The following is a 27,370-nucleotide window of genomic DNA, read 5'->3' as shown; positions in this document are numbered from 1 at the left end:
ATTTTTTACTTACACACATAGATGTCCACTTACATTCTTTACTTTAACACTTACTGCATGTATTCTTTACAGTCAGAAATAAATAACACCTGTGTACATGCTGGAGAAAATGTTTTATCTATTACCTATTATCATTGCACTACATTTTATCACAGCAGGATACGTATCAACATCTGGCAGAGGACTGCTGATGAAAATGAGGCTTTCAGCTAACTAAATAAATTAAACTAAACTAAGCCCTAATCTTGTGTGACTTCTTGCCATTTAAAGCTCTGGCTGAAGCTCTGGTGTGTTTTAATAAAATGATTTCAGTACAGCAGAGGTTTACTCTCTGTCTAAAGCATACTGGCATCTATCCGATTATATAAAACTACATGAGCCCTGTGCACATAATTAAACAGTGTTAAAAGCGTCATTTCCTGCAGTCTAATTTAAACAGGAACTGCATTTTTCATTTCCTTCTGCATAGTTTATTTACAAGATACATTAATACTACTACTACTACTACTACTCATCTGCTACTATTGTATTACTACTATGACTACTACTACTTAAAAAGTAATAATAATAAAAAGCCCAAAAAGTCTTGACTGAGATGCTGCCTTAAAAACACTTTTAATTTCTCATTTCCTTGTGCATAATTAACAGAATACATACATCCAACTACCACAATTATATTACTACTACGACTTCAACAACAATAATAATAACAATAATAATAATAGCAATAATGATAATAATAGGAATAAAGCAACAAATCTTTGCTGATTTGACTGTGATGCTGCTATAAAATCACTTTTCATTTCCTCGTGCATATTTTATTTAGAGAATGCAGTAATACTACCCCTACTACAACTGCTACTACAACAACAATAATTATATTAATAATACTTATCTTTGATATTTTGACTGTGATGCTGCTTTAAATCACTTTGTCTTCATGCACATAACAACTGTGGAGAAAAAACACCAACACTCAATCCAAATCCACGCATGTGTAAAGTACAAGTACCTTAAAACTACACAGTACTTTAGAGTACGTGTGCTTTGTTACATTCATGTGCAAGAGAGTTGAAACACGGAAGAAGCGGAGCCCCGGGTGCGAGGAGCGAGGAGCGAGGAGCCGAGAGGAGACGACCTGCTCCGCCCTAAGCACCTCCACCATCCTCTGTCATCACCGAGCTGTCAGCCGCTCCTCTGCCCACACAGCGGAGAGGAGAGCCGGGGAGGAGGAGCACCGGAGCACCGGAGCGGAGGAGGAAAGTAACAACAATGAGGCGGTGCTTCAGAGGGACTGGGAGGTGAACGATGCCCCGGAGGAGAAGCGGTGAAGACGGACGGAGAGTAGCGGCACTTCAGTTGACAGCTAGCCGTTAGGACCGCAGCTAGCTAACCCCGCGAGCCCGTCCCGTCCCCCGGTGAACTCCACCAGCCGGTTCCCCGAGTCCAAGTCCCGCAGCGAAGCAGGCGACAACACGGAGTAAGTGTTGTGTGAGTGTGTGTGTGTGTGTGTGTCCGTGTTGTGTTGATGTTGTTGTTGTTGTTGTGTAAAACACCAGTTAGCCTAGCACGCCACAGGTCCCGTCCCTGACTGCGCCTCTTGTCGATGTGCAAGAACGTGGAAGTGTTCAAATAAAGAGTTGCAAAACTTTATTACATGTTGTTAATAACACGCAACACGTGGGATTTCATCTCCACGCGTTTACACTCACACTTTAATCGATTAGTTGATCGATAGGAAAATAAACCGGCAACTGTTTTTGATCATCAGTCATTCATTTCCAAGTTCATTCTCCGCAGAACAGTCAGTTGAGTTTCCAGTCCACACTTCAGGGTGTTTGCCCGGTTTGCTAGCTTTTATTTTTAGTCATCCCTCTCCCTTGAGACTCATATGGTTTCTGAGCTGACTGTGTGCTGTGGTTCAGGGGACTGCTGGCCCGAGGGAGCCATTATTTACTTAGCAGTCTTGTCTATTTCAGGGTCGTACATGCTTTGAATATCCTGTTTATGTTTCAAAGAAACATGGATACGATTGTGTTATTTATAATGTGGAGGTGTAGGTTCGTGCAATTTGTTGGGTTTCTTTTCAAAGCACTTACAGGCGTTTCTTATTTATTTACTGGAATGGTGTGACCAGTGCCACAGACACTTATCACGTCATGTTCAAACTTTCTCAGAGTTTTATTCAGGTCACATATCCCTTTAAGTTGATGTAATGGAGACTAAATGAGTCGGTTCAGTTTGAACTGGAACAAGCAGCAGCAGCAAGGTTCCAGCTTTTTCCACTTCACACACTTTCTCGCCAAAAATAACGTTTGGCACAATCTATGATTTTTTTGGATCATGGGGAGACTTGGAGCTCGTTTCGAACAAGAGAGAATGAAAACATACCACACTATGGTGCCGTGTGGTTAAGGGAAAGATGTGTGACTGAAAAGCTTTGCCAACACGCTTTTGCTTGTGTATTCTTCCATAACTTAAGGTTAAATCAATTAAAAAGAGGTATTTCTAATGCGGAGCCCTTTCTCAAAAAAGTGCCTCTGTCCTTCAAGCAAAGCTGGAGCCAACTCTGGGTAAACACACACAGTTTGGATCAGGGAAAGGAAAATGCCTCTATGTTCCCATTTCACTTTGATTGAGATAATAAGTGATGTTTAAAGGACACACTAGAGCAGTGGTCACCAACCTTTTCGAGCCCAAGAGCACTTTTTAATTCCAAACGTAAGCCGAGAGCTACCACCCTGATATCTTCCAAAAAACCCACTTAGGAGGGTCATATTTATTATTTTTTGCAATTTCTGTTAAAGGCTGAATGTACAAGAAATAAATATACACAAAGAGAGGCAGTTGTGCAACTTTTTCTATTCAATGACAATATTCAAATTAATATCAATTCATATTTACAATGCAAAATATGTAGCTTCTCAGTTCCACATCATGTTCTGCAGAGGAGCTGCTACTGCAGCACAATGTTGTTACATATAGGCTTTGATTTGAATTTGGCCACAAATTATTGATTATTGCCTTGTATGAAAGAAGTCCCTTGTACTCAAATAAATACCAGTACTACACAGTATGAAGCCGTGCATCTTTCCGCTCCCGCAAATATTTCACAATAAAAAAACCTTTTTAAACAAGGGAATGGATATCATTAACAAACTCTGGAGTGCTTTTATTTTGAAAAGGCTTACAGAAAGTGTTGCAACCATTTGTTTGTGACATAAATTCATCAGATAAGCATTAAAACTCAGGGGAAAGATCATTTTCTCTGTTTATTCTGCTGTGAACCAAAATGTTTATCTGTTTATGACACAAATGTATTTACAACACTTTCCGAACACGTTTCAAAGTAAAAGCACTCCAGCGTTTCACTTTCTGAATCCACTCATTTGTTCCAATGGGGCTTTGATTGTTATCAACAGACCGAAAGATGCGCATCTTCATACCGTGGAGTCCTGACATCTAGTCTCGTACATAATCCGACTTGTATTGAAGGAAATGCAGGAGATAAACCAGCAGCTCAGACGCCAGTAGCGGACACACAGCCAGTGAGTCCAGAGAGTTGGGGGATCGACAGTGAAGACTGGCAGATCGACCGGTAGATCGCGATCGACGGGTTGGCGACCACTGATCCACATTGTGCCGCTTTGCCGTCGCAACAGTTGCCCCGCAAATGAGACACACACATTTTTCTTCATTATGAAAATAGTATGTTTTCTTTCGCTTTTCTGCCATGTTTTCTTTAGTTTGGGGGGTAAAAACCACATCTAGCTCGCCATCGCTGCTGCTCCCGCTAGCTTGTCTCAGCATAGAGTGAGATGGCGGTTTGACTTTTTTTTTAATTTCAAATTTCAGTTTTTCTTTTTTTTCTTCATTTTTAAATTTTTCTTTCTTTTTCTTTGTTTAATTTAGAGCATGCCTTGCGGGCGACTCGCGGGGTCCCTGCAGGCGACCAGGTGCCCACGGGCACCGTGTTGGCTACCTCTGTACTAGAGGCTTTAGCATATTTCTGCTCCAACAGCCACACATATTTATTTTAACTTCTCTAGTGGAACCTCAGCATTTACCCTTTTGTGTCAGGGCTGAACTTCAGCGGACTTTAGGGCCAATTTAAGGGGAAAATAACAGAGCTTTAAAGAATAAGGTCGTAATTTTAGGATTCGTGTCATTTTGTAGGCGGAATATCAGAAGATCAGCCAGTAGCCTGCATTAAAACGAGGAATGTGTAGCATCTTGTTAAGTTATAGGTTTCGTGAATTTTGAAATACTTCAAATCATCAGCACCACATTATCAGAAGTATCAGGATTTGGAAACGATTTAGCAAGAAACAGTGTCTCTTTTGAGGAAAGAATCACATCGACTTGTCTCTCAAGACAAAGTGTGATTTTCCTTTATTCTCGTAGTATTATGACTTTCTTCTCATCAAACTAAGACTTATTGCAATATTAACTGCTTTATTTACATGTGGATAACCTTCAGCTTTATGAGAAGTTTCTCTGACAAAGCTGCCTGTGATGCTTTTTACCCACTCCTCTTTTCTTTCTTCTTGTGTTTTCCAGACACCTTTAGAGGAAGTGCCAACATTCTGAATCAACCACAGTGTTACATCAATGTAGTTGGAAGTCGGAAGTGGGTTAGCATTCACACAAAGGAACATATGAACTTTTGCCACAAAGCTCTCATTGTAGTGTTTGGTCAGTGACTCAACATTACATCACCCAATTGAACCAATGTTCTTTGTGAGCTTTTAGTAGTCAAGATGAGGGATATGAAATCGAATCAGACCATCTTCAATGTCTGGTTATGACAGGTATCATCCAGTAATTTCTGACTTCCCGTAAAGTCTTGTTTGGCTGTACAATCAGGCAGTCAGCTACTTCCTCTCTGGCCACAGCAGCAACAAGTGCTACACAATACACTGCTTTCCAGCATTTTTATATGTTTTTTGCCTTTTCACTGCATATTTGTGTTTGCTGTGCGGTCCCATTTCGTACGCTGCTCGGAACCCCTCAGACGATGGATGTATTTCCATCATGTGCCAGTGTGAGAGCAGCTGTTTAAAGACTTGAAGACACGGAGCAGGATGATTGATTACCACACGCTCCTGTGTACCAAGCCCACAGTATAAAGAGTTGTCCTCTGTTTCATTTTTGTGGTAGGCACTGTGTTGGGGCTGATGTGCTTATGTGTTGGTATTAGTAGACATACTGCCTCATAGCAGTCATTGCTTCATAAAGCTGTGATGGATGAAGCAACCTTGAAAGCAACCTTGGAAACCTGTATCTCTGTCAGAGTTATCATATGTCTCATGGTAATTGGCCTTTGTTTACGTACTGTCTCACAGGAAAAGGTGATGGCTATTGTCTGGATTCATCATTATCCCAAAGTGATATCCTTTGTTCAATCAGCTTCCTTTGTCAGACCAACAGTGCTTAACCTAAAGCATTTGAGTTCACTGAAAATAACTAAACCACTAAAAACCAGCATATATTTACAGATAGGAGAGGTTGAATCCAGGGATTTTCTTTGTATTTTTGCTCAAGGGCAAATCAAACAAAAACTCAGAATTGTTGCAGAATAATTTATCATTGACTTGACTTGTTAAGCCCTATGAGACAACTTGTGATTTGTGAATATGGGCTATACAAAACAAAGTTGATTGATAGAAAATATCCAGAGTGCAATTAAAGTAGTGGTTTATGCAGCCAGCTGTGGAGCAGAGCCACTTAAAAAATGTGTCAGAGCTGATAGCCCTGACCTCTAGTAGCACCGAGGCCCTGATAAGACCCAGTGAGGAGCTGATCTAACTCTATGCCTGTCTGCCCCATGATAAACGTTTTGGGTGTGTAAACACACTGGTAAGAGAGCAGTGTTTCCCTGTATTCTTCTCAGACTTTTCTCAAAGGTCTCCTACTGTGTAGCTTCAGCAGCTGAGGGCTCGTAAACCAAAACAATAGGTCCACGTCTGTGCTGTACCCTACACAAAGTAGGTCAAACACTGAATGATTGTGACAGTTAAATTGCACTTAAAATCTGACTGCCAGCATTTGTAACTTAGTTCCTGTTTTTAATGCATCATTGTTTGCATCAAGGTTTCAAAAACAGAAGGTATATATGGGACCTAATTTCTAATTTGATTAGCTGCATCACAACAAGCACACCTTCTTTCTCCCATAAAAACCTATCCTATAAATCCTCATCTTTTCCAGAATCATAATAAGGTTGGTTAACCATCATCAAGTTATAGTCATTCATCAGCTATAGTCATTATCAGCTATATATATATATATATATATATATATATATATATATAGAATGTAAGGGCTGGAGCCAATCCCAACTGGATAGGTCGCCAGTCTGCCACATAAGGTTTGAACCCCAGAATCTTATTGCTGTCAGGCAACAGTGCAACACTGAGCCTACATGTAAATGTTACGGAGCAGTATAAGTACAGACAGCTAGAAGTAATTTGTTATGCCATGTTACACCTTTTTTTGGACCTGGTTCAAGGTTATTCAAAGTGTAGAGCTGCCTGCAGCAACAAGCACTGAGAACATGGCAACTATTTACATGGTAACCAAAGCATTGGAGTTTTATCTTCAGTTATCAAACTGTTATGTTTGCACATCAATCCGATCAGCAGCTGGCTTTACATATTGTGTGTCTCTCTATGTTTATGGTGATCATTGGCCAAAAAGTCTTTCTCCTGCCAGACTAAGATTTCAAAATATAAACTATGAACATTTCATCAAATAGTGAGTCAAAGCACGAGTCAAAATGGCATAAGACCAGGTTCTAGATAATTGGAAAAGTAGATGTCTGCACTGACAGAGAAACTTCCCCTTGTAGTCTGACAGATTTAGGGCTAAAGAAACAGACCATCAGCTCAGTGTCCTTGAGTCACAGCTGCACTTTTGTCTAAATGTAATGGATATACAGTGAATAACGCCAAAAACAACCACATCATGATTTAGCCACCAATGACCCAGGGCCTGAATCAGACCACAAAAATATGCTAATAGAACAACTTGAAAGATTTTTTTTAATTATTAAATCCTACTAAAATCGAGAGAGAATTTAAGATGAAACAGTTGTGCTCTCTGTGCACCACAGCACCAGAGGGGAGGAATGGAAGCGAATCAGCGAATCCAGACATCCTTTGTACACAATATACAATTGATGAGGTTATTTTAAGTCATTCATTTCAAATTCCGGCTTTAATACCGTAAACTACGTAATGCAGGAAATGACACTATCCAAATCCTACTGCAAAGCAAATTCAAAAAGCAAGAAATGTTACGTATCTGTGGACTGACTCGATAAAGAGCAATTCTTTCTTTTCTCCCAGGCTTTTTCCAGATAGCTGGCTAATTTATGTTTTCATAATGTAAGCAGGCAAGTCTTTATGCAGCCTCTATAGTTACAAAATCACTTTCTTCTTTTATCTTACAAAACAGGGCAATAAAAGGGACAGAAGAAAACCAAATGGACCTGCATCATTTAGACAGCACATTGGACAGATCAGATTTTCTTCTTCTAAATGAACATATTGTGCATTTTTACAGTTACCGATAAAGTACCAGATCTCAACTGTGCATAGAGATCCTTGCTTTATGCAAATCTCTGTACCATATTCTGTTTTCATCTTAGTAAAGATATGCAGCTTTGGATCAATATATATCGTATGTCCACTGTCCTTGGTTCTTGACAAACACAGATTCTCTAAACAAACAACTGTTGAACTTTACATGATGCAAAAAGCCTCACTAAACCCTGAGCTGCAGATCAACGTGCACACATCTTTAGACCAAGAATGTTTTTAATCCTTTTTACCTTTTTATTGAATCCATCAATATCGTCTTCCACGCCCAACAGAGAAAACTCATTTTGACTGCTTGTATTTGCAATAAAATGTTATGATTGTATGTATTTTAGAGCTAGTGCCATTGTTAAGAGGTTTTACACAGTAGACAGAATCTGTGAAGACAATTACGAGTGTTGAATTAAAGTACTGAAACTGACTCACTCGTCTGGTACATACATCTGCACTGAGAGTCTGCTTCTCATTACCGCAGGCATTAGAATGGCAGACGCAGATGACATGCAACATCCTATATTCTTAGTCCTCTTACAGTTAAACAAGTCATGTTTCCATCTAAAATCTAGGTTGGCTCATACACATTTAAGGAAACAAATACTATTCAGCTTTAATGTTTTATGTTTTTAGGCAGAAAAATGAATTACATATCATTGTTCTGTACAGTGGAGACGATTATCAAAATGTGGGGTCATTCAGGCTAAACCCCAGGAGACCATGGTGACATACAAAACAATAACACATTCAAAAGCTCTCACACCATTGAGGTGAGGTGGCCCAAACAGACAAGGGTGTTACTGATAACAGTCGAAAAACAATAAAGAGGAAGTGCAGCAATAAGAACACAGAGATAAAACAAACAAAGCACACAAACATAACCAGGAGAACAAAGTCAAAAACAATGTACTGTGGACATAACTAAGCCAAAAGCTTAAAGAGACTTAATATAGGTTATTTTACAAGCTACAATTAATAGCTTTGGGAAAAGAAAATTGGATTGACATACTGCATGCTCCTTTAGGCTTACATATAGTATATCAGGTTACTGTGACATTCCTTGTACTGTAACTGGGTTAAGGGACCATGCTGTACAAGTCTTGGGATTAAACAGATCATTCCTATACGGGTAACTTCATTTTCATACAATAGATTTGTTCCATTTCTACAACACTGAACATGAGTTTCTGTTAACTCTTAGCCTCCTTTACATTCAGTATTCATTTAGTATTAGTTCCAATACTTTTAGCTGCTGCTATAAACAGGTATAATGTTTACCATTAGTCACCATTTTAGTTTAGCACTTACATGGTATACCTAGATTGATAATTAACTTAAAACAGCACTGATGATGGGAATGTAATTAGCATAGGAGACATTTTGAGCAGATAATTATGCATGCTCCAGTATATGTCTAGATACAGGAAGACATAAACACATAAAACATGTTCCTCTGTCTACAATATTATTGTATATTACAATATTATAATTTGGAACAAAGACAGTTCATATGCAAATAGTTTGAATATGAAATCCACTGAGGGCTGCTCAGTGCCGTCTGTACAGAGAACCTACTGCACTGCAGTCTTGTGATAAGAATTTGTGTTTTCTGATAAGCAACCACAAGGTGATTGATCATCATCTTGTGTTTGCTAACAGTTTATGTTAAGAGAGAGGGATATAATAGAATCTCAGGCAATTTAATCAGGCCCTGCTCCAAATGGCCGTGGTCTCCATGAATCTACCAGACTGCAATACTTCAACAGTATTTTAAGATCAAATGCAAGTTGGATACAACGTCACTAATGATGTCATCAAAGGTCACATTCTTATAGCCACATTTCGCCACTCAGCTGCCACCTTGGCAATGCCCCTGGGCAGACAGAGCCACAACTGCACTTTCTTTAAGTGGTTGATCTCCTGAAACATCTCTGCTCCAGCTGGACATGCACTAGTTTCACTAAATGTAGTTGATTAATGGAAGAGAATCTATACAAGAGAGCAGATTGATCAATATAGAGATATACATTACATAGTGATAAAATGCACTGGAGGAAAAGGATGCGCATAAATGTAATCAGTGTGAAAAGATTATTCAAGTGCAGGTACTTGAAAATCAGCTTTTTCAAATGTGAAAAGCAAAACACAATTTTTGAGTCACACCCCATGATTAAAAGTGTAGTAATCAATTAAAATTTCAAAACCTTACTTGCCATGTGACACAGCTAGGGGCTGCTAACAATGGTCAGTGAGAAAGTTGCCTCTGGATTCACTAAAGATAACCTCCTTCCTCTCTGACAGGTGAATGTGTGTTTTAAGCAGCACATGGCCTGTATTCTGGTGACAGACATGGACCCGCCTACCTCTGGTCCCACAGCGCAGCACAATGGCCTCGAGCCTGACCAAGACCCGGCCATGGAACCAAACCCCAAGCAGGACGAGGATGCCACCTGTCTCACTGTCCACCTTTACTACCTGGGGAAGGCCGGAGGAGGGAATGGGGCCAAGGTCTCAGAAAGTGTGCTCACATTTCCACCTGGGGATTATGTCGTGGAGGAACTGTGCATCGCTGCGGCAAAAGCTTGTGGTGAGTCACGAGTGGATTTCAGTAATGATGTCTGCCAACACACATTACACCATCATCATTGTTGAGTAACATCCGTTTCAAACAGACTTTACCTGATACAAATGAAACATGAATCAAATACATGCTTAGTGCGTGTTGTTAAAAAGAAACGTGATGTGGTAAACATGCCCTTGTCCCAAAATTTTTTTCAATAACGTGTTGCAGCCATCAAATTCAGAATGAGGGTATACAGTGGTCGACCTGAACACCAACACCCCCCACCACACAACCAGGGATCCCATTTTCCTGCATTCCATTTTGTCCAGTTATCTTCCTTCTCCGCCAAATAAAATAGTGTTTTTATTTGTATTAAAGTAACAAGTACATATACCTGTAAATATTAGGTTGCAAAAGTTGCTACTTGCATTACTTTGGTCTGTGTTGATCTTATACCAGGCCATAAATAGTCTTTGAAACTTGTTTTTGAGTTTCATGCACGACCAAGCATCAGTCCCAATAGCCAGCTGTGGTATTTGTGATAAAAATACATTTTAGTCAAGCAATGACACACATACATCTCATACCTATGACACTAAAGAAAACAAGATGTTTTTTGTAACTTCTATGTAATTTCAAACTTGTTCTGGCGGCATGTGGTGGCCCAATGCCTTATTTAGACATGTTATGCTGTAGAAACTGGGTCTCTTCTTGTTTACAGCAATTCTTGGAGCGGATATCTAGTAGATATATATATATATATATATATATATATATAGCTGGGGTCAGTGTCCACATTTACAGTTTTAAGCTTTGAGCATAATCTTCTTGGCTCAGACTTATACCAGTCAAGCAAGTGGTAGGACAGTAAATAATCAAACAGACTGGTTACTGCAAGGTTTCATTTACATGTCTCCTTCAGTTATAATGTGAAGTGTATTGTATTATTGTTTATTAGGATGAAAATCCTTCTGATGAATCTTCAGCCTGTGAATCTTCTTTAAATTCCCGAAAAACTGTAAATATGTATGACGTGAATGATCATATACCAGTCAACTATCCCATCACTTGCCATCCAGAAAAAAGCCTGTTTGTAATTTCATCTCCCAAACCTGTTTCTTCTCAAGCATCGCCTTGGTCAGGAAATGTGTTTAGAAAAAATGTGTATAATGTTAGAGCTGCATTCCTAAGTCTGTCTCTTTGCCCTCTCTATTAAGCAATCTCAAATCAGGAAGTTGACGACTGTTGTGTCTGTTTTCCGCTCCGCCTTCGCTCTATCTCATTCTGCCACACTCTCTTGCTTCATTCCCTCTCAAGCTGATAAGAAACAAACCCTTCTCTCTCCCCTTTTTATCTTCCTCTTTTCTCTTTTGTAATTTCCTACTCACTGCTTGTCTTTGTCTTTCTCTTTATTGTTATAGTCCACCTTCCTTCCATCTGTCTCACTCACCCAGTCTCCTGTTCATGCTTTAACCAATGTCAAATAATAATCATGTGAGGTATTTCTATGAGCTTTCTCTACCTGGTTACTCTTGGTACTGGGAGATGAGTTAGCAGAGAGAGTCGGACAAAAATTGAGCCAATTCAAAGTCCACCCTTTGAATGGAAAGATATGTTATAAGTACATTATTAAGCTTTATAAAATACAATGCAATGGATCCAAACTGTTCATGTGTGGAAATAGTCATTTTCTCTCATTTTGAGTTTGTTAGCAGGATTATACACAAACTACTGAACTGATTTTCCTAAAACTTGGTGGAAAGGTCGGACATGGGCCCAGGAAGAACTCATTCACTTTAGGAAGGGATTTGATCAAGGGGGAGGATCCAGGATATTTTTTTCACTGTCTTAAACTTTGCAAGATAGGACTTTTTTTTTATTTCTCAAGAAATAAAGAAGATATCAGGCATACTTAAAGGACCAATATCTATGAGTGTGTGCAATTTGGTGCAGCCTGACTGAATTTAAGAGGCCTTGGCAGAGGTATATGCTCAACTGAGTTAGGTATATGCTCAACTCTAGTGTGTAGTTTGACTTGACTTCCTCTGTTGTGGTTGAGTATACTCCCTCTTACACAGCCCTCCTGTCCACACACCATTGCTTCATTTTGGTTAGTGCTTCCTGGTGTCTTTTAAAGAATTATTGTCGAAACAGTTGCAGTCTACTCTGCTACCACAACACAAGCTGGGTTTGTGTGTGTAAACAGTGACAGTATATGCTTGACTATGTTTATGTCTAAATATTGGCCGGTGGTCAGTCATTAGTGGCAACTCTGTTAGACATGAATACAATAGTAGTAGATAAGTAGGCCCTTTTCATGTTTAACGGGCAGAATGCTCTGCATGCCTGAGTAAAAATAGACTGACTCAAAAATGGAAAAACTGCTGACTTGCTTCCTCATATCTGTTACAGTTACTGCAGGAACAACAACAATCTTCTGTGAAGTACATTGACCTTTAGTAACAGCATAAAACAACCTGTGCTGCATTATAGTAAACATTGACTCACTCGTTCCAGGGATTGCTCCAGTCTTCTTCAACCTGTTTGGCCTGATGAGGGAAAGTGACCGGATATGGTTCCCTCCAAATCACATCTTTAAAGTCAACCAGTCAGCAAGTGAAGACCTTCACTTCAGAATAAGGTAGAGCTATTTTAAGCAGGTTCAGATTTTTCATAATTAATTTTCTTTGTTTTAACTTCTCTGATCTTCTTTTCTGTCCAGATACTATTTTCCTGGCTGGTATAACAACAGCAGTTCATTTTATGCCCATCGTTACGGTGTGTCCAAGGGGATGGAGAGCCCTGTTATGGATGATTGTGTGATGGCATACCTGTTTTTTCAGGTCAGTCTTCAAGTACTGAATTTTGTACTTTGATGTTTTTATGTGTATTTTATGTTTGTTCTGTCTTTGTAATTTAGTTTTTTAAAATTAGAATGCATTCCTAGTCCACGTCATTTGTGTTTTTGGGTGCAAACGGGGGGTCAGAATCTTCAAGACTAATGCCCCCTCATTGTTTTCAGTATGAGAGAGAGAAACATGGTAGTGAGAGATAAAAAAAAAGTCCTTGTTTCCCCATGTCTCTCTGACAGTCTGTTTGTCATGTCAACCCATTCTTCTCTGTAGACTGAGAAAACAGGAAGTGGTAGCAAGAGTGCGTAAGTCACACATAATTGGTACAAGGTTATGTTAGGGTTCATGTCAGTGTTTGTGTCTGTCTGTCTATGCATGCATACAGTGTCTGTGTGTGTCTGTGAATTTTAAGAATGTATTTGTAAAGTAAAAAAAACAGTTGACTAAAGTACTGCACAAAGACAGGATCATTAAATAAATGAAAAATCTGCCAAGAGCTCATCATGCTCCATATACACTCTGGTAATGTAATTACCAGAGTGTATTCTGCTGGAATTAAGTGAACTTTACAGGCATGGGAATTAAGCCAGTTGCTCCCCTGTATTTAGTATCTGTTTAACATTCTCCTTCCACATCCAACCTACTCCTTATTTTTTTGTGGACATTTTGTTTTCTAGTGGCGTAGCGACTTTCTTAATGGCTGGGTTCAAATCCTGGTAAGCCACGAGACCCAGGAGGAGTGTCTGGGCATGGCGGTGCTGGACATGATGAGGCTTGCTAAAGAGAATGGTCAGTCACCTGTGGACATCTACAATGATACCAGGTAGGATGCTCACCACCACAATGTGACAATATTTAATCTGAACTAGGGGAGGATGAATGGTGTCAAAGATAGAATCATCATAATGGTAGTAACAGTCAGATAAGTGCAGAAATGTGAAGTAGAAAATAAAACATTAAACTTGTGCTACTGTCTACACCAAAATCCCAGCTCCAGTCCCTGCCTCACTCTGCACACTCTCCTCCCTAAATGATGTAAACTGCTCGCTGTTACACTGGTGTGCATGTGCTACAGCCTATGAATAACGATTTCACAGCAGTGCGACAGGCTTCACTGGACACATGAAGATAGTTTCATTATGTGTGTGCATGCAGCTGAATGAATTATCTCTGTGAGAGACTATTTAAGTTGAAAATGTGTGATTATTATCTGACCTGTTCAAAGCTTATGCACTGTATATACTCATATAAGTAGTTTATCCAATTCCTTCCACTTTTCATCGTCATCAACTCGTCCTCCCTCCCTGGTTTCAGCTACAAATCCTTCCTGCCGAGGTGCATGCGGAGCCGCCTCCAGGAGTACAACATGTTGACGCGGAAAAGGATCCGCTATCGCTTCAAGAAGTTCATCCAGCAGTTCAGTGAATGCAAGGCCACGGTGTGTAACCTCAAGCTCAAATACCTGATGAACCTGGAGACGCTGTTGCCCTCCCTCTACTCCGAGCGCTTTCAAGTCACCGGCCTATCCACGCGCGAGCTGACCATCGTTGTCATGGGCAACAAGGGCATCCAGTGGTCGAAAGGGACAGAGGAAGAGGGAGCAAAGGAGGTGAGGACCAGGAGATCGGTTCATGTTGCCTTGGTAATGCATTTGCACATTACCAATTGGCAACACTGTGAAACGATCATGGCTGTTTTCTTTTTACCAATAGATGGAGCTCAAGGAGTGGGTTAAACGTGTCTGTAACAATAAGAGTGCATGGGTGTGCATACATCTTCATCTAATACAAATGCAAACTGCTGTTTTGTGCTTTCTGCATCTCCAGGAGTTACAAACATTCTGTGACTTCCCAGAGGTGATTGACATCAGCGTAAAACAGTCTAAAAAGGAAGGATCTGCAGAGAGTCGCATAGTTACCCTGACCAAACAGGACAGCAAGATCCTGGTAAAGTATCATCCACTTCATGATCTGCTATCACTCTGAAGATTATTAGCTAGTTTACTTTACTTACTTTTAATCTAATCTAATTATATCAGGGACAGGTTTCCTCGTAACCTCATTCTTGTTAAAGCAAAGGGCTCTAGTGGTTTGTTACAGCAGTGACAAAGTTAGACAGACAGTTTTAAACACGTAAGTAGTTGCAGGACATAAAGAAGAAGAATTCAACTTACTTAGTACCACTATCACAACTAGTTTGATAATATCATGACAATACAGATTGAAAAGTTCATGTTTACAGTGGTTTAAATTCAAATCAGGTACTGAATGGTTTATTTCTATTTTTCCTCTCCTGATTCCTGTGTCCGTGTCGATGTCCACAAAGGAACTGGAGTTTCATTCTCTATCAGAGGCTCTGTCGTTTGTATCATTAGTTGATGGATATTACAGACTAGTGGCTGATGCCCATCATTACCTTTGTAAAGAGGTGGCTCCCCCAAGACTCCTGGAGTGCATTCAGAGTTACTACCACGGTCCTGTGTCGTGAGTATCCAGCGTATGCAAGCAGATCACACATGTACTCACACCCACACACACGCATGCATGCACAAAAACACATTCTGTCTCTTTGATCACAGGATGGACTTTACGATTGGTAAGCTGCGTCGCTCTGGCAACCATCAAGGCCTGTACATCCTTCGCTGCAGCCCAAGAGACTACGACAAATACTTCATGTCCTTTGTTGTGGGGGTAAGAAGTTAATGTTGGGTCATCAACATTGTGAAGTACATGACTGTAGAAATACATGGTCTTTGCTTCAGCGCACATGCTATCAGATTGTCTCCTCCATTAGCTGACACAACAACCAGGGCCATTACACTATTACTACACCAATTTAAATGTAGTGCTCTTATATGATAGTCCTATTTCAGGTAAGGAATAAAATGTTCTAGTAACTGCTGCATGAGCGGCTGTTTCTGTTAACTGAAATAAAATGACTGACATTTAAGAGCAACTCAGCACAACTCAACTGTGGTAATTCTCTCTTGACTCATCCATTTTCATTTGACTTTCAGTATGAAGCCATGGTTGACTATAAGCACTGTCAGATCATGAGGATGGAGTCAGGAGAGTACATTCTGAGTGGAGCCAAGAGGAGCTTTGGCTCACTGAGCGAGCTTCTGCACTGCTATCAGAAGGAGGCGCTGCGCACAGACGGATACACATTTCAGCTGACCAGGTGCTGCCCCCCCCAGCCACAAAGGTCAGTGTTCACATACAAGACCACGCTGTACACATGAGCACTGATGCAGATGTGTATCCCTACAGAGATTAACACAAGTAAAACGAGAAGGGGCGCTCAGAGAGCTCACACCGCATCTCACCTTGTTAAAGAAGTGAAAAAAAGAATCCTGGATCAGGCCATTTATCTAAATCTGCCCCCAAATTTAAGTGGTTACTCCTTGATTCATGCGCCGACCCTCCGCAAAGTGTCTGAGTGGAAATCTGCTCAGTTGTTATTGCGTAATTCGGCTACCTAACAGATGCAGACATTACGTCATTGGCAGAAGTAATAACACATAGTTTACAATCTGCACAATCCAATATCTAAATATTTATATCCAAAAGTCCAGCAGTTTTCCTTCAAAGTAGAGCTGAGAACTTTTCACATCTATTCAATCTTTTGTTCATATAAAGATGAGTTTCTTAGAAGAGAAGTTTGTTTAATAAATTGGATTTGAGCCAATGAAGATGAACAACTCTTTGTTCCGTCATGTCTGCAGCCTATTTATTGATCAGTTGGATTTAATTACATGATTGTCCAACTTCGGACAAAATAGACCATGCAGCTATAACCTGGTTTCTAAATTCATTCAGCACATTAGCTCCTAATCCTCAACATGAGTTCCTTCTCTGAGCTCCTTCTGGTTTGCATGCTCCCATTATCACATTTTAACCCATTAAAAAACAGCTGGGTTAAATATCAGCTAAGGTGAAGCTAGTTGTAATAATTTTTATAAAATAAAAACACTATATCAAGACCCAAATTACCTGATTTCAGGGAACAAATACAAACCACTCAGGTTTCAGTCATGCTGATCATTAAGAACTCTAGATTAAGCAATACGAGTTTAATAAGTAGCTTCATTTCTACTCTGATTTGCCATGTAAAGAGTCACAGTAACCCAGCTTTACTGCTAAATGTGTGATGGATCCTAATCCCTGTCCACCTTTACTTTTGTTTTTTAAAGAAAAATCCAACCTGCTGGTGTGTAGAACTAACCAGGGGCCAGAGGTTCCTCTGACGCCCTCCCTCCACAAACATGTCAGCCAGATGGTCTTCCACAAGATTCGAAAAGAGGACCTCACCATCGTAAGAGAACCCATGTTCACTTCCTGCTATAGCTTTTTGTCTCAGCAAAAGACTCAGACACTCATAACCTGACTATTGGTTTTAATAAGATGAATTAATGTAAAGGATGCAGTGTTTATTATACACATATTTATCTGTAGAAGCTTACAACCGTATTTAAATGGCTCTTGTTTCTAATTGTGAACGGACCCTAATTGTGTAGCCAAAGTATACTGACGCAGGCTTTTCGTAGACAAGGTATCAGGCCACAGCTCAGGGGGACAAGAGGGACTCGTGCAGGGTCAGTGAGGACACCACAGTTAACAAAAAGGCTTCCTACTGTAGCTCAGAATCATCAATTGCAGTCCCTGTGTGCGTCGCGTGAATCCATGTGACAGCGCGTCATGCGTTCACCTCAGTGGTTTGTCCATTTCCGTCTCAGCACAGTTTCTGCTGTTTGAGCTCTTGATGTTTTCTACGCCAGGTCTGTCACAGGAAAACCACAATTTTGCAGTTCCAGTAATCAAAGTACTCAGGGTTTTTTCCTGCATTACAATATTGTCTTCATGTTTTAGTGTGTTTAGTGTTTCATCTTCATGTTTTTTCATGCAGTGTTTTAGAGCTTGGACATCGTGACCTCAAATTTATTGAGTGAGATGTGAAGCAGTTAAAACCATTTGGTTTTTGTTCTAGCTGACTGATTCACAACTTGGTGGAGGCGTGGGGGGTGGGTGGGCATGATTGAGTTTGTTTTCGGTTCTCATGACCGAGATTTAATGAATGAATTAGTTTCTCTCTGGTGCTTCTCTTTAGAGTCTGGTGCACGTTTCCAAGGATTTCCCCTTTGACACTTGAAATTGCAACAATGAGACTGAAAACTTATCAAATAACATTATAAGATGGTAAAGAGGCATTAAAATGTTTTTATTTTTCATCATGAAATCCTAAACTGAGTAGGTGTGGTGCACATGATTCTCTATTTGTCTTATAAATATTTTCTTGCATATTTGGTAATCTGTCATTGTATACAGTCTAGGTCTTGGGTAGAGTTCTGGTTAGGCGGGAGATATATTTACTTCTAACTGAGTGTACGAGTAAGCATCATGCCGGCCTCGTGTCCATCCGGCACAGTTTGTTACATCAGTCGTGCACATCTTCAGAAATGAATGTGACACATCCGCAAGATATAACTCGTGCATGAACAGTAGCGGCAGTGTAGGGATAGTGATCATTGAAGGGCCGCAATCTCAGAAGTAACGATAGAGTAATCTCATATATACCCAGTACACATGTAGTAAGTGTGTGAACAACTATGCTGACAACAGATCTGGTTGTCTACTCATAGCAATTATGGATATGATGCATTTAACCTCCTTTCCAAAGCAGGTCTTTGACATTGTATTTAAAACCGTTGTAGAATGACAGTCTGGGCCAAGGAACTTTCACCAAGATCTTCTGCGGTGTGAGGAAGGAGCTGAGAGATTACGGAGAGATACATCAGATGGACGTTGTTATCAAGATCCTGGACAAGGCTCATCGCAGCTATTCAGAGGTTGGTTCGCCGTCTGGCTGAATGAGGGAGTGACTGGATCTGATTTAAATAAACATTTTATATCAAATTCTGTCTATTTTCTACCTTGTAGTCGTTCTTTGAAGCAGCCAGCATGATGAGCCAGCTCTCCCACAAGCACCTAATACTCAACTACGGCGTGTGTGTTTACGGCGATGAGAGTAAGTTTACAACACACACACACACACACACACACACACACACACAGAGATGTAACAAAGATGATGGGTAATAGTTTGAATAATAAAATCATCTCTCTCTCTCCTCTGCGTGTCAGATATGATGGTGCAGGAGTGTGGCAAATTTGGTTCTCTGGACATTTACCTGAAAAAGAATAAAAGCTGTGTCAACATCACGTGGAAACTGGAAGTGGCCAAGCAGCTGGCCTGGGCTATGCACTACCTGGTAAGACTGCTGACACATGCAGCTCAAACACGCCAGCTTCTTTCAGACAGAAAACTGTAATGAGAAACGCCTCCACACCATACAGCTGACGTCGTCCCTGTCATATGTGCACACAGGAGGATAAGAACCTCATTCACGGAAACGTCTGTGCCAAGAACGTCCTTCTGATCCGAGAGGAGGATCGCAAGACAGGCAACCCGCCATTCATAAAGCTCAGTGATCCTGGTATCAGCATCACTGTCCTGCCCAAAGAAGGTGAGACACATGTATTGATCTGATGAGAGAAGACACACACACACACACCTATGTGAAGCCGTGTTGGATTAACATTCACCAAGTTTTCCTTTGGTGTGATCGTCTCAGCCGCTGACAGTCACAGTTTCTACCGTTGTATTTCCCATCTCTAACTCCCTTTATGTATCCGTTTCTTTTTCTATACATGTCCATTCATCAGTGCTGGTAGAGCGTATCCCATGGGTCCCCCCCGAGTGCATTGAGAATCCCCAGAACCTGAGTTCAGCCACAGACAAGTGGGGCTTCGGGACGACGCTGTGGGAGATCTGTAGTGGTGGAGACAAACCACTCAGCACTCTGGATTGCTCCAAGGTCACAAACACAAAGGATGCATTGAGAGAACCACTTGTAATAAAGGAAGAGTTCAACATTAAGGGAAATGTTGAATTAAGTGTAAAAATGGAGTTGCCGCCGGCTGCCTGAACTCACCCGCTCCAAAAGGTCACTACTCAACAAGAAACCCCCCCAAAAAAACGTGTAAACCAACAATGTGTCCTTTTCTTTCTCAAATTAGATGCAGCACGTCAGTTATTCCACTTTAGAGCTGCTGGTACTGGTAGAACATTTGAAAATGTAAGACAAAGCCAGTCTAACTTTTTCCACCTGCTTCCAGTCAAGTGAACTGGCTGCTTTGTCTTTCTTATCATCTAACCCTCGCGAAGATAACAAATAACCACATTTCCCAAAATGTTGAACAATTCCTTTAAATTGTGCGTATATTTGTTAAGTGCTAATTCTAAACAAACTCTTGTTATTATTTTAGGAAAGTCTAGTATCGTTTCTCTCCCTGGCTCCTCTCCTGACTTTGTTTCATTTCCTCTGCAGAAGAACTTATTCTACGAAGACAGGCACCAGCTCCCAGCTCCCAAATGGACAGAGCTGGCCAACTTGATAAACAGCTGCATGGACTACGAGGCCTCGCACCGACCGTCCTTCAGAGCAATCATCCGAGATCTCAACAGCCTCTTCACACCAGGTAGGAAGTCTACACTTCCTTGTCCAGTCTGACAGGCAGATCTACAGATCGTGTCCCACATATTATTGATCCAGGGTTTTATACGGTTTGTTGCATCCTGTTGTGTTGCAGACTACGAGCTGTTGGTGGAGAGCGACATGTTACCAAGCAGGACGAGAGGCGTTGGCTTCCCGTGGTCCTCCGAGACACAGGAGCCCGCACAGTTTGAGGAGAGACACCTCATCTTTCTCAAGCAGCTGGGCAAAGTGAGATATGCACACGGCACAGACACTTAACGTGGAGATACTTTTTATTAAAACAAAAAAGGCTAAATCTGTTAAAACGTAAAGCTTCACAGTCTCATGTTGGGGTTTTTGCTTTTGTCAGATTGCTAATTTTGTAAATTGGTGATGGATTTTTTTTTTTAGATAACTTATGAATTGCCAGTATCTGCTGCTATCATAGTTTTATTTTCATGACTTATGACACAAAGCAGAATTTGTTCCCTCTGTGTCGAGGAGGTGTATTGTTTTCTACAACAACTACTTCTTTTACTTTTGACAACACAGCTGATTGATTCCATCCTATTCGGTGGGAACACATCAAATTAGATATTGCGATTGAAATGATGGAACTTCTTTCTTTCTGAATCGCTAAGTCTGTTCTCCCGTTGACTCCACGCTGCAGGGGAACTTTGGCAGTGTGGAGATGTGCAGGTACGACCCCCTGCAGGACAGCACAGGGGAGGTGGTGGCTGTGAAAAAGCTGCAGCACAGCACGGCCGAGCACATCAGGGACTTTGAGCGGGAAATTGAGATCCTCAAATCCCTCCAGCACGAAAACATCGTCCAATACAAAGGCGTCTGCTACAGCGCAGGTACGAGCACATTGTCCAGTTTCCATTTGTTTCATGACGTGGTTTAGAAAAATCACAATAAGTGGTGAGATTAGATATCCTGCTCCATTTTCTTCTGTTTTAACATTACTTCATTTATTATGACACATGCATGTATGTGAACCCATGACTATACATTAAATTATTAGCTTGGGCCCCAGGAAGAGGTGTTGTTGCATTGTGATGACTACAGGGGATCCTAATAAACAATAAACACAAAATAATTTGATACTAAATAATAGTTGTAACATGTTGACAAGCAAAATTACGACACAATTACGATTTAAACCTTGTCACAGTCTCCACATTCACTGCTGAAGGTCTCAATTACCGAGTCTGTGAAACAAATCAGTCTAGATTTCCTTATAAAAGCCTCCACGCACTAACTCACTCACACGTCATGTGTTGTTCTCATGTGTTGACTATTTTCCCTGTGCAGGACGAAGGAACCTGCGTCTGGTCATGGAATACCTCCCCTACGGCAGCTTGAGAGATTATCTCATCAAACACAAGGACCACTTTGACTCCAAGAAACTGCTGCACTACGCGTCACAGATTTGCAAGGTAACGTAGGTGCAGGGTGTTAAATCCTATGACATCAGTCCATACTTACTCTTGCTGTGAGGATTTGAAGTTGTCCCCAGCAGCAGTTGTCCAGCAGTTGTCCCCCCACACACACACACAGTAATGACACCTGAGTGAACTCGTCTCTTCCAGGGTATGAACTACCTCGCCATAAAGCGTTACATCCACAGAGACCTGGCGACGAGGAACATCCTGGTGGAGAGCGAGATGAGGGTGAAGATCGGTGACTTCGGTCTGACCAAGGTGCTGCCGCAGGACAAAGAGTACTACACGGTCCGAGAGCCGGGAGAAAGCCCCATCTTTTGGTGAGGATGACACACTGCACGCAATTGTTCAAAAAGTATTTCCACCTTTTTTTCGGTTGATTTTTCTAAGAATAAAGATTTGACACTGCTTTTACTGGCATTTCTTATGAGATTGTAAGATTCACACAGAGAGAAAAGTTGGATTTTGTTTCGTACATCCGATTATTTCACTCCTTCATACCCGTCTACGTAGATTGTACGACTAGTGTTGACTGCAATTGTGTGTGTATGAATCATGTGTTGTGTTGTTTTTCCAGGTATGCTCCCGAGTCACTGACAGAAAGCAAGTTCTCTGTGGCATCGGACGTTTGGAGTTTCGGAGTCGTCCTCTACGAACTCTTCACTTGCAATGACAAGAACTGCAGCCCACCAGCAGTACAACACTTTTTTTATTTTACTTTTGTTTGACTTGTCTGTCATGAAACCGTTTTTCCTCTTCTGACCACAATTGTTTATAATCCAGCTGTAAAACAATGGCTGTGTAATTAGTTGGAGAAATCACATGATTGAGGACTCTGCTCTGAAACATTCTCCTCTGCTCCAGGTGTTCATGGACAAAATGGGGAACGAAAAGCAGGGCCAGATGATCGTCTACCATCTGATAGATCTGCTGAAGCAAGGCTACAGGCTGCCGGCTCCTGACAACTGTCCGAAAGAGGTCAGCAACAACAGTCAAGAAAAACTGATGTTTTTTCCCAGTAATGTTTGAATAAAACACTTGAGCGATTCGAATGACAATTTAGACCTTATAATGGAAAATCGAAATCATGATAAATAAAAAATTACCAGAGTAATTATGATGAATTCTGAAGTGGAAACAAATATCTCATACAAACGATCCAACAGTTTGAGACATTTCACTCTAAACCACAGATTTGGGTCCCACGGTTCAATGGACCAATGTTTTGCTTCACGTGTTACTCCATTAATTTCTTGCGAAATATTTCCCGTCCATTTCCACCACAGCTGTCAAAGAAAGGCGTAAACGTTGAACTGAATGGTAGCGACACATTTCCAGCTCACAGCACTGTGTGTAGATTGTGCTTTTTTACATTTTCTCTGTGTTTCTGTCTCCCTCAGATTCACAAGATGATGGCCGACTGCTGGAACAAGGACCCAGGTCTGCGGCCTACTTTCAAGACATTAATCAACAGTGTGGAGTCGGTGCGAGAGGCTAAGGAAGGATGAGGATGAATGTCTCTGTGACGCCCACCGCAGCAGTTCGGTCCAGAGTCTGACTCACTTGTTTCCTTCTCATTGTGCTCTACCTGCCGTTCAGCCTCCTTAACAAGCACCTAAATCGAGACGTTGGTCTCGACACCGAACAACAAATCATTTATGACGCGTTTGATTACATTTCACAGTGAGATAAATGGTTTCATACGTTAGTCATGGACTGGAGAAAGGAAATACTTTTTGTGGATCAAATATTTCCTGCAGTTTAAGTAACTGGTTTGAAAATGAACCAGCACCAAGCATAATTTTGTGAATAACTCCCAACCTTTTATTTTGGATTTGGTTTGTTGGAAAATGAGCAGCGACTTGTTTTATTCGACCAAAGAGACGAGGGGATTCTCAACAGACTGTTTGACCAGACTCTTGCTTTTTTGCAAGTATTTGTCGTAGCATTTATTTGACAAAAACAAAGCCGAGCACAGACTGTGTCTCTAAAGATGGAGGATTCCACTATCCACGAAACAAAAAAGCTCCCAAACCACTCGGCTACGATGTCAGCCCTGCTCAACACTTTGTAAGACTGATGAAGGACATCACGCCTCTGCTGTACTTCTATGAAGATCCCTACAGGTGGAGCTGAAGTCACATTTGTGTCGTGAACCTGGACTTGGCAGATATTCACGACCCACTGGGGATGATCCTGTGCTGAGGCAGCAGAAGTTCAGTTTCAGTGGAACACAAATTCTTTGTTTACATCAATATGTGAAGTTGAAATGTTTCAAACAGCAATACCTGCTCATGAAGCTCTTTGATAACGAAGTACAGACAATGTCAGGGACAATAGCAGTTGTTTTTGAGGGATTACACCCAGGGAAATGATGACATTGTTTTTGTAACTAATTACTATATGAATATATATTTTATAGATACAGTTTGAAGTTTTTAATGTTACAATGCTATATCAGCCTGTAGATACATGATGTGAAAAGTGTGTTGAAAGTAATGAAGGGAAGTCTTTGTTGTTGTAAAACATAAGCTTGTTTGATTCGATTTTTTTGAAAGTTTAAAACTTTACACGCCAAATGTTATTGGATGAAGTGTGGGATTCGTGAGAGGAAACTCGAAATTTGTGGAACGGCCTCGTTTGATTTGAATTTCCGAGGTTAATTGAGTCCACAACAGACGAGACACACAAACACGCAGGCACACAAAATGTCAAAGGACGGGTCCCCTCTGCATGAATGAGTCACTGTTGAGAGCAAAGTTCTCTCACACAAAGTGTGTCTGTGAGCTCCTGAACCTCTGGGACATATTCATGCTGAAGATCCGACCGTCCTGAAGATCTGAGTCAAGTGTGACGTGAATGAGACTTTTTGTTTGCGGTGACTGAATTTATCACTGTTGTCATTTTTTTTTACTCCCACAGCTTCTGTTGTGATAGAAGTTTTTGGCTGTGTTACATCAAATATCAGTTTATTGTGAAATATGAACAACAGAATGTTAAAGTGATATTTTTTCTTTGCATTCATTTCAATTTTATTTGACTTTGAAATAAATGGACTGTCATCTGATGCAGCTACCCTTTAATACATGTACATAGATGTAAATATTGAGGTGGATGTTGTATAGTCCAAGAGTGTTTATACGTTTACTAAACAAAACAATGCAGTACTATGAACATTAAAAATTATACTGTTTAAAATCTAAATGTGGCTTTTTTTTCTCACATTAAACTTCATCTATTTACATTTAGGCCACAAACGGTCTCGTGAGTTTTGTTCAGAGGGTTTTGTTGAGTCAGAAATGGTTTAAGAAACTCAGCAGTGTCCTCAGGCTGTTGACAGAAAATGATCAGGCGGCGGAACGTTGTGAACAGACGACGACGATACGTTCACAGCAGCTTAAATGACATTAAAGTGGGATATTTGCCTGTTTTAGCAAAGACACTGCAGGAGAGACGACAGAGGCTCCAAATCCATTCAACACATAAAAACAAGGGTCACAGACAATATACAATATTCCTATTTACACAGTATTTCAATTTTATTGTAAATGATGCTGAACGTACACACACACACAACTGGATCTCTGTGACAAAATATGGAGAATAAATAAAATATGACGACACAGGGATTTGTGCAATAAGACATGACTGAGAATAAATAGATGTGCACTTGCTCTCCTCCATCTTTCCACATCTGTCTATCACTGTCCATCACACAACCTTCATGTCACCCCCTCCCCCCTCCTCCTTTCTTCTTCTCCGACTCAGCACAATCGTCCGATATCATTCTTGGTGCAGCCCTGGCTACAGCACATCCCCGCCACACCCAGAGAAAAGTTCCTCTTCTTCTTGCTCACCATGGTCCAGTCGTCCTCCCCTGGACTCCCATCTTGCTCACCTAAAAGTGTGGCTGGCAGAGATCTCTCCAGCGGCTGCTGCCGTCGCTCCCCTGTGGCCGCGTACAGAGCCAGGAGGTCTGCCAGGGATTGAGAGGAGACGATCTGGGGAGGAGAGCGGTTTTCTGGGAGCTCGGCGTCACTTTGCCAGCTGTGCAGGCTGTCACCCACTGTGATGTCGCTGAGAGAACTCCACTGGAAAGAATCTGGAGGAAAAGCACACAGGACTTCAAAGCTAATTGTTCATCACATGTCAAAGGTAAATAGAGACGTGGTGATGAAGGTGATTTCTGGAGGAACGATGGTGATAAAGGGTTCATGTTATTATTAACAATTTATAACATTAGCGTTGGTGCTGAAATATGAAGCTCTGCAAATCAGCCTGGTGAAAAGCCTGAGGCATCCTCCACTTCTGAGCATGTAATGTCTTAATTCTCAAAACTGAAATGGACCACAATCTTGAATTTAAATCTTAAACCACAATGTTATCATTTGTAATCAACTACACATTTTTGTCAATAGAAAACCTTTTCAATCTTCTCATTATTTCTGAGCCACATCAGAATGTTTAAAAGTAGATTTTACAGTAACTCTTGTGGATGTTTTTCCATTTGTCCGGTCAGCGAGCAGAGGAGCGGAGGAATGTCAAACCCACCTGAGTCGCCCCCTGTGGCTCGTTTCCAGCGGGAGCCTCCGCAGGTGAAAATGACGGCTCTGATGAACTCCCTCCCGCACAGTTTCACGCCGTAGTCCCTCGGCACGATCAGCCTGCTCATGACATTCGCCTTCCCACAGCTGCACATGCCAACGACACACACCACGGCCACGGCAACAGTCAATCTCCAGAGCATTTTGCACTTTTTCCTGAAAGTGAGTAGACGAGCGGAGCCGGTCTGGGTCAGAGGAGCACAGATCTGCTCGGATCTCCTGCTGCTGCTGCTGCTGCTGCTTCCCTTGAGGTTTTCTGTTCTTCTCGTCGTTGTGAACCACGTTTGGTTCCTCTTCTTCTTCTTCTCTCTTGGTCAGTGGACGCAGCCTTTTATAGTCTTACTCAGTAGTTCATTCATCAACCTGTGCTTTCAACCCCCAAACCCCTCCCTCCCCTGCCTCTCGTTCTCACACACACTCGCATGTCATTTAGATTGATGACAATGACGTACTTGAAGTTATTTCTTTGTTTGTTATGAGTGATATTAGAGGAATTTTTTATTCATCTGCGGCTTCTTGTAAATGTCACCAGGAAGAAATTCAGACGATTAGCAGTTTAGGTTTATATTCACACTGTGATTCTAACGGGGGGGGGGGGGGGGGGGGGGGGGGGAGAGTGGCTTTGCATTTTGCATCAAAGAAACAACTTGTCTTACATTTTTTTATTCATTCGTTTTTACAAATGTGTTTTCTATTTTTAATAGATAATGCATGAATATCAGCACCGTGTAATATTTTACATCCATGTAATGTTTCCATGATGATACAAATAGA

At 41.1% G+C, this 27,370-nt stretch overlaps 2 protein-coding genes and 1 long non-coding RNA gene across 4 annotated transcripts; 1 reads left to right on the top strand and 2 right to left on the bottom strand.

The window, feature by feature from the left end:
• The first annotated feature begins 1,089 nt into the window (after window positions 1–1,089).
• Window positions 1,090–25,190, top strand: jak2a (Janus kinase 2a). Its single transcript, XM_034602071.1, has 24 exons — window positions 1,090–1,480; window positions 9,897–10,182; window positions 12,676–12,799; window positions 12,881–13,001; window positions 13,688–13,833; window positions 14,325–14,619; window positions 14,837–14,956; window positions 15,336–15,493; window positions 15,589–15,700; window positions 16,027–16,208; window positions 17,198–17,324; window positions 18,721–18,855; window positions 18,947–19,034; window positions 19,151–19,278; window positions 19,395–19,533; window positions 19,733–19,884; window positions 20,398–20,548; window positions 20,660–20,793; window positions 21,215–21,404; window positions 21,862–21,986; window positions 22,140–22,312; window positions 22,570–22,687; window positions 22,857–22,970; window positions 23,393–25,190. Exons 2-24 carry the CDS (start codon window positions 9,921–9,923, stop codon window positions 23,498–23,500), a joined length of 3,402 nt encoding a protein of 1,133 aa, XP_034457962.1. The 5' UTR covers window positions 1,090–1,480; window positions 9,897–9,920; the 3' UTR covers window positions 23,501–25,190.
• On the bottom strand, window positions 2,368–4,385 carry LOC117771565. The gene is made up of 2 exons (XR_004615613.1): window positions 3,991–4,385; window positions 2,368–2,666 (listed from the first exon to the last, which is right to left on the bottom strand). It is a non-coding gene; the product is annotated as an uncharacterized LOC117771565 (long non-coding RNA).
• Window positions 19,126–27,207, bottom strand: rln1 (relaxin 1). 2 transcript variants are annotated; one of them, XM_034602067.1, is made up of 3 exons: window positions 26,544–27,207; window positions 25,724–26,094; window positions 19,126–19,137 (listed from the first exon to the last, which is right to left on the bottom strand). In XM_034602067.1, exons 1-2 carry the CDS (start codon window positions 26,737–26,739, stop codon window positions 25,757–25,759), a joined length of 534 nt encoding a protein of 177 aa, XP_034457958.1. In that variant the 5' UTR covers window positions 26,740–27,207; the 3' UTR covers window positions 19,126–19,137; window positions 25,724–25,756. The 2 variants fall into 2 exon arrangements, with proteins under 2 accessions (XP_034457958.1, XP_034457956.1); XM_034602065.1 differs by lacking the exon at window positions 19,126–19,137 and having other exon boundaries at window positions 24,549–26,094.
• Window positions 27,208–27,370: the final 163 nt, after the last annotated feature.

This window comes from Hippoglossus hippoglossus, chromosome 12 (assembly GCF_009819705.1).
Source record: "Hippoglossus hippoglossus isolate fHipHip1 chromosome 12, fHipHip1.pri, whole genome shotgun sequence".
NCBI lineage: Eukaryota > Metazoa > Chordata > Actinopteri > Pleuronectiformes > Pleuronectidae > Hippoglossus > Hippoglossus hippoglossus.
The sequence above is the reverse complement of the archived record's forward strand: the minus strand, read 5'-3'. Positions and strand labels throughout refer to the sequence as shown.

What these genes read in the sequence shown, in the direction of transcription:
- jak2a (XM_034602071.1), top strand. Translation starts at nt 9,921, where the DNA reads ATGGCCTGTATTCTGGTGACAGACATGGACCCGCCTACCTCTGGTCCC. An exon ending in AACAGGACAGCAAGATCCTG is followed by an intron (nt 14,957 to 15,335) that starts GTAAAGTATCAT and finishes ATGTCCACAAAG; the next exon opens with GAACTGGAGTTTCATTCTCT. An exon ending in CCTGGGCTATGCACTACCTG is followed by an intron (nt 19,279 to 19,394) that starts GTAAGACTGCTG and finishes ATGTGCACACAG; the next exon opens with GAGGATAAGAACCTCATTCA.
- rln1 (XM_034602067.1), bottom strand. Translation starts at nt 26,739, where the DNA reads ATGCTCTGGAGATTGACTGTTGCCGTGGCCGTGGTGTGTGTCGTTGGC. An exon ending in AGCCACAGGGGGCGACTCAG is followed by an intron (nt 26,095 to 26,543) that starts GTGGGTTTGACA and finishes CTTTTCCTCCAG; the next exon opens with ATTCTTTCCAGTGGAGTTCT.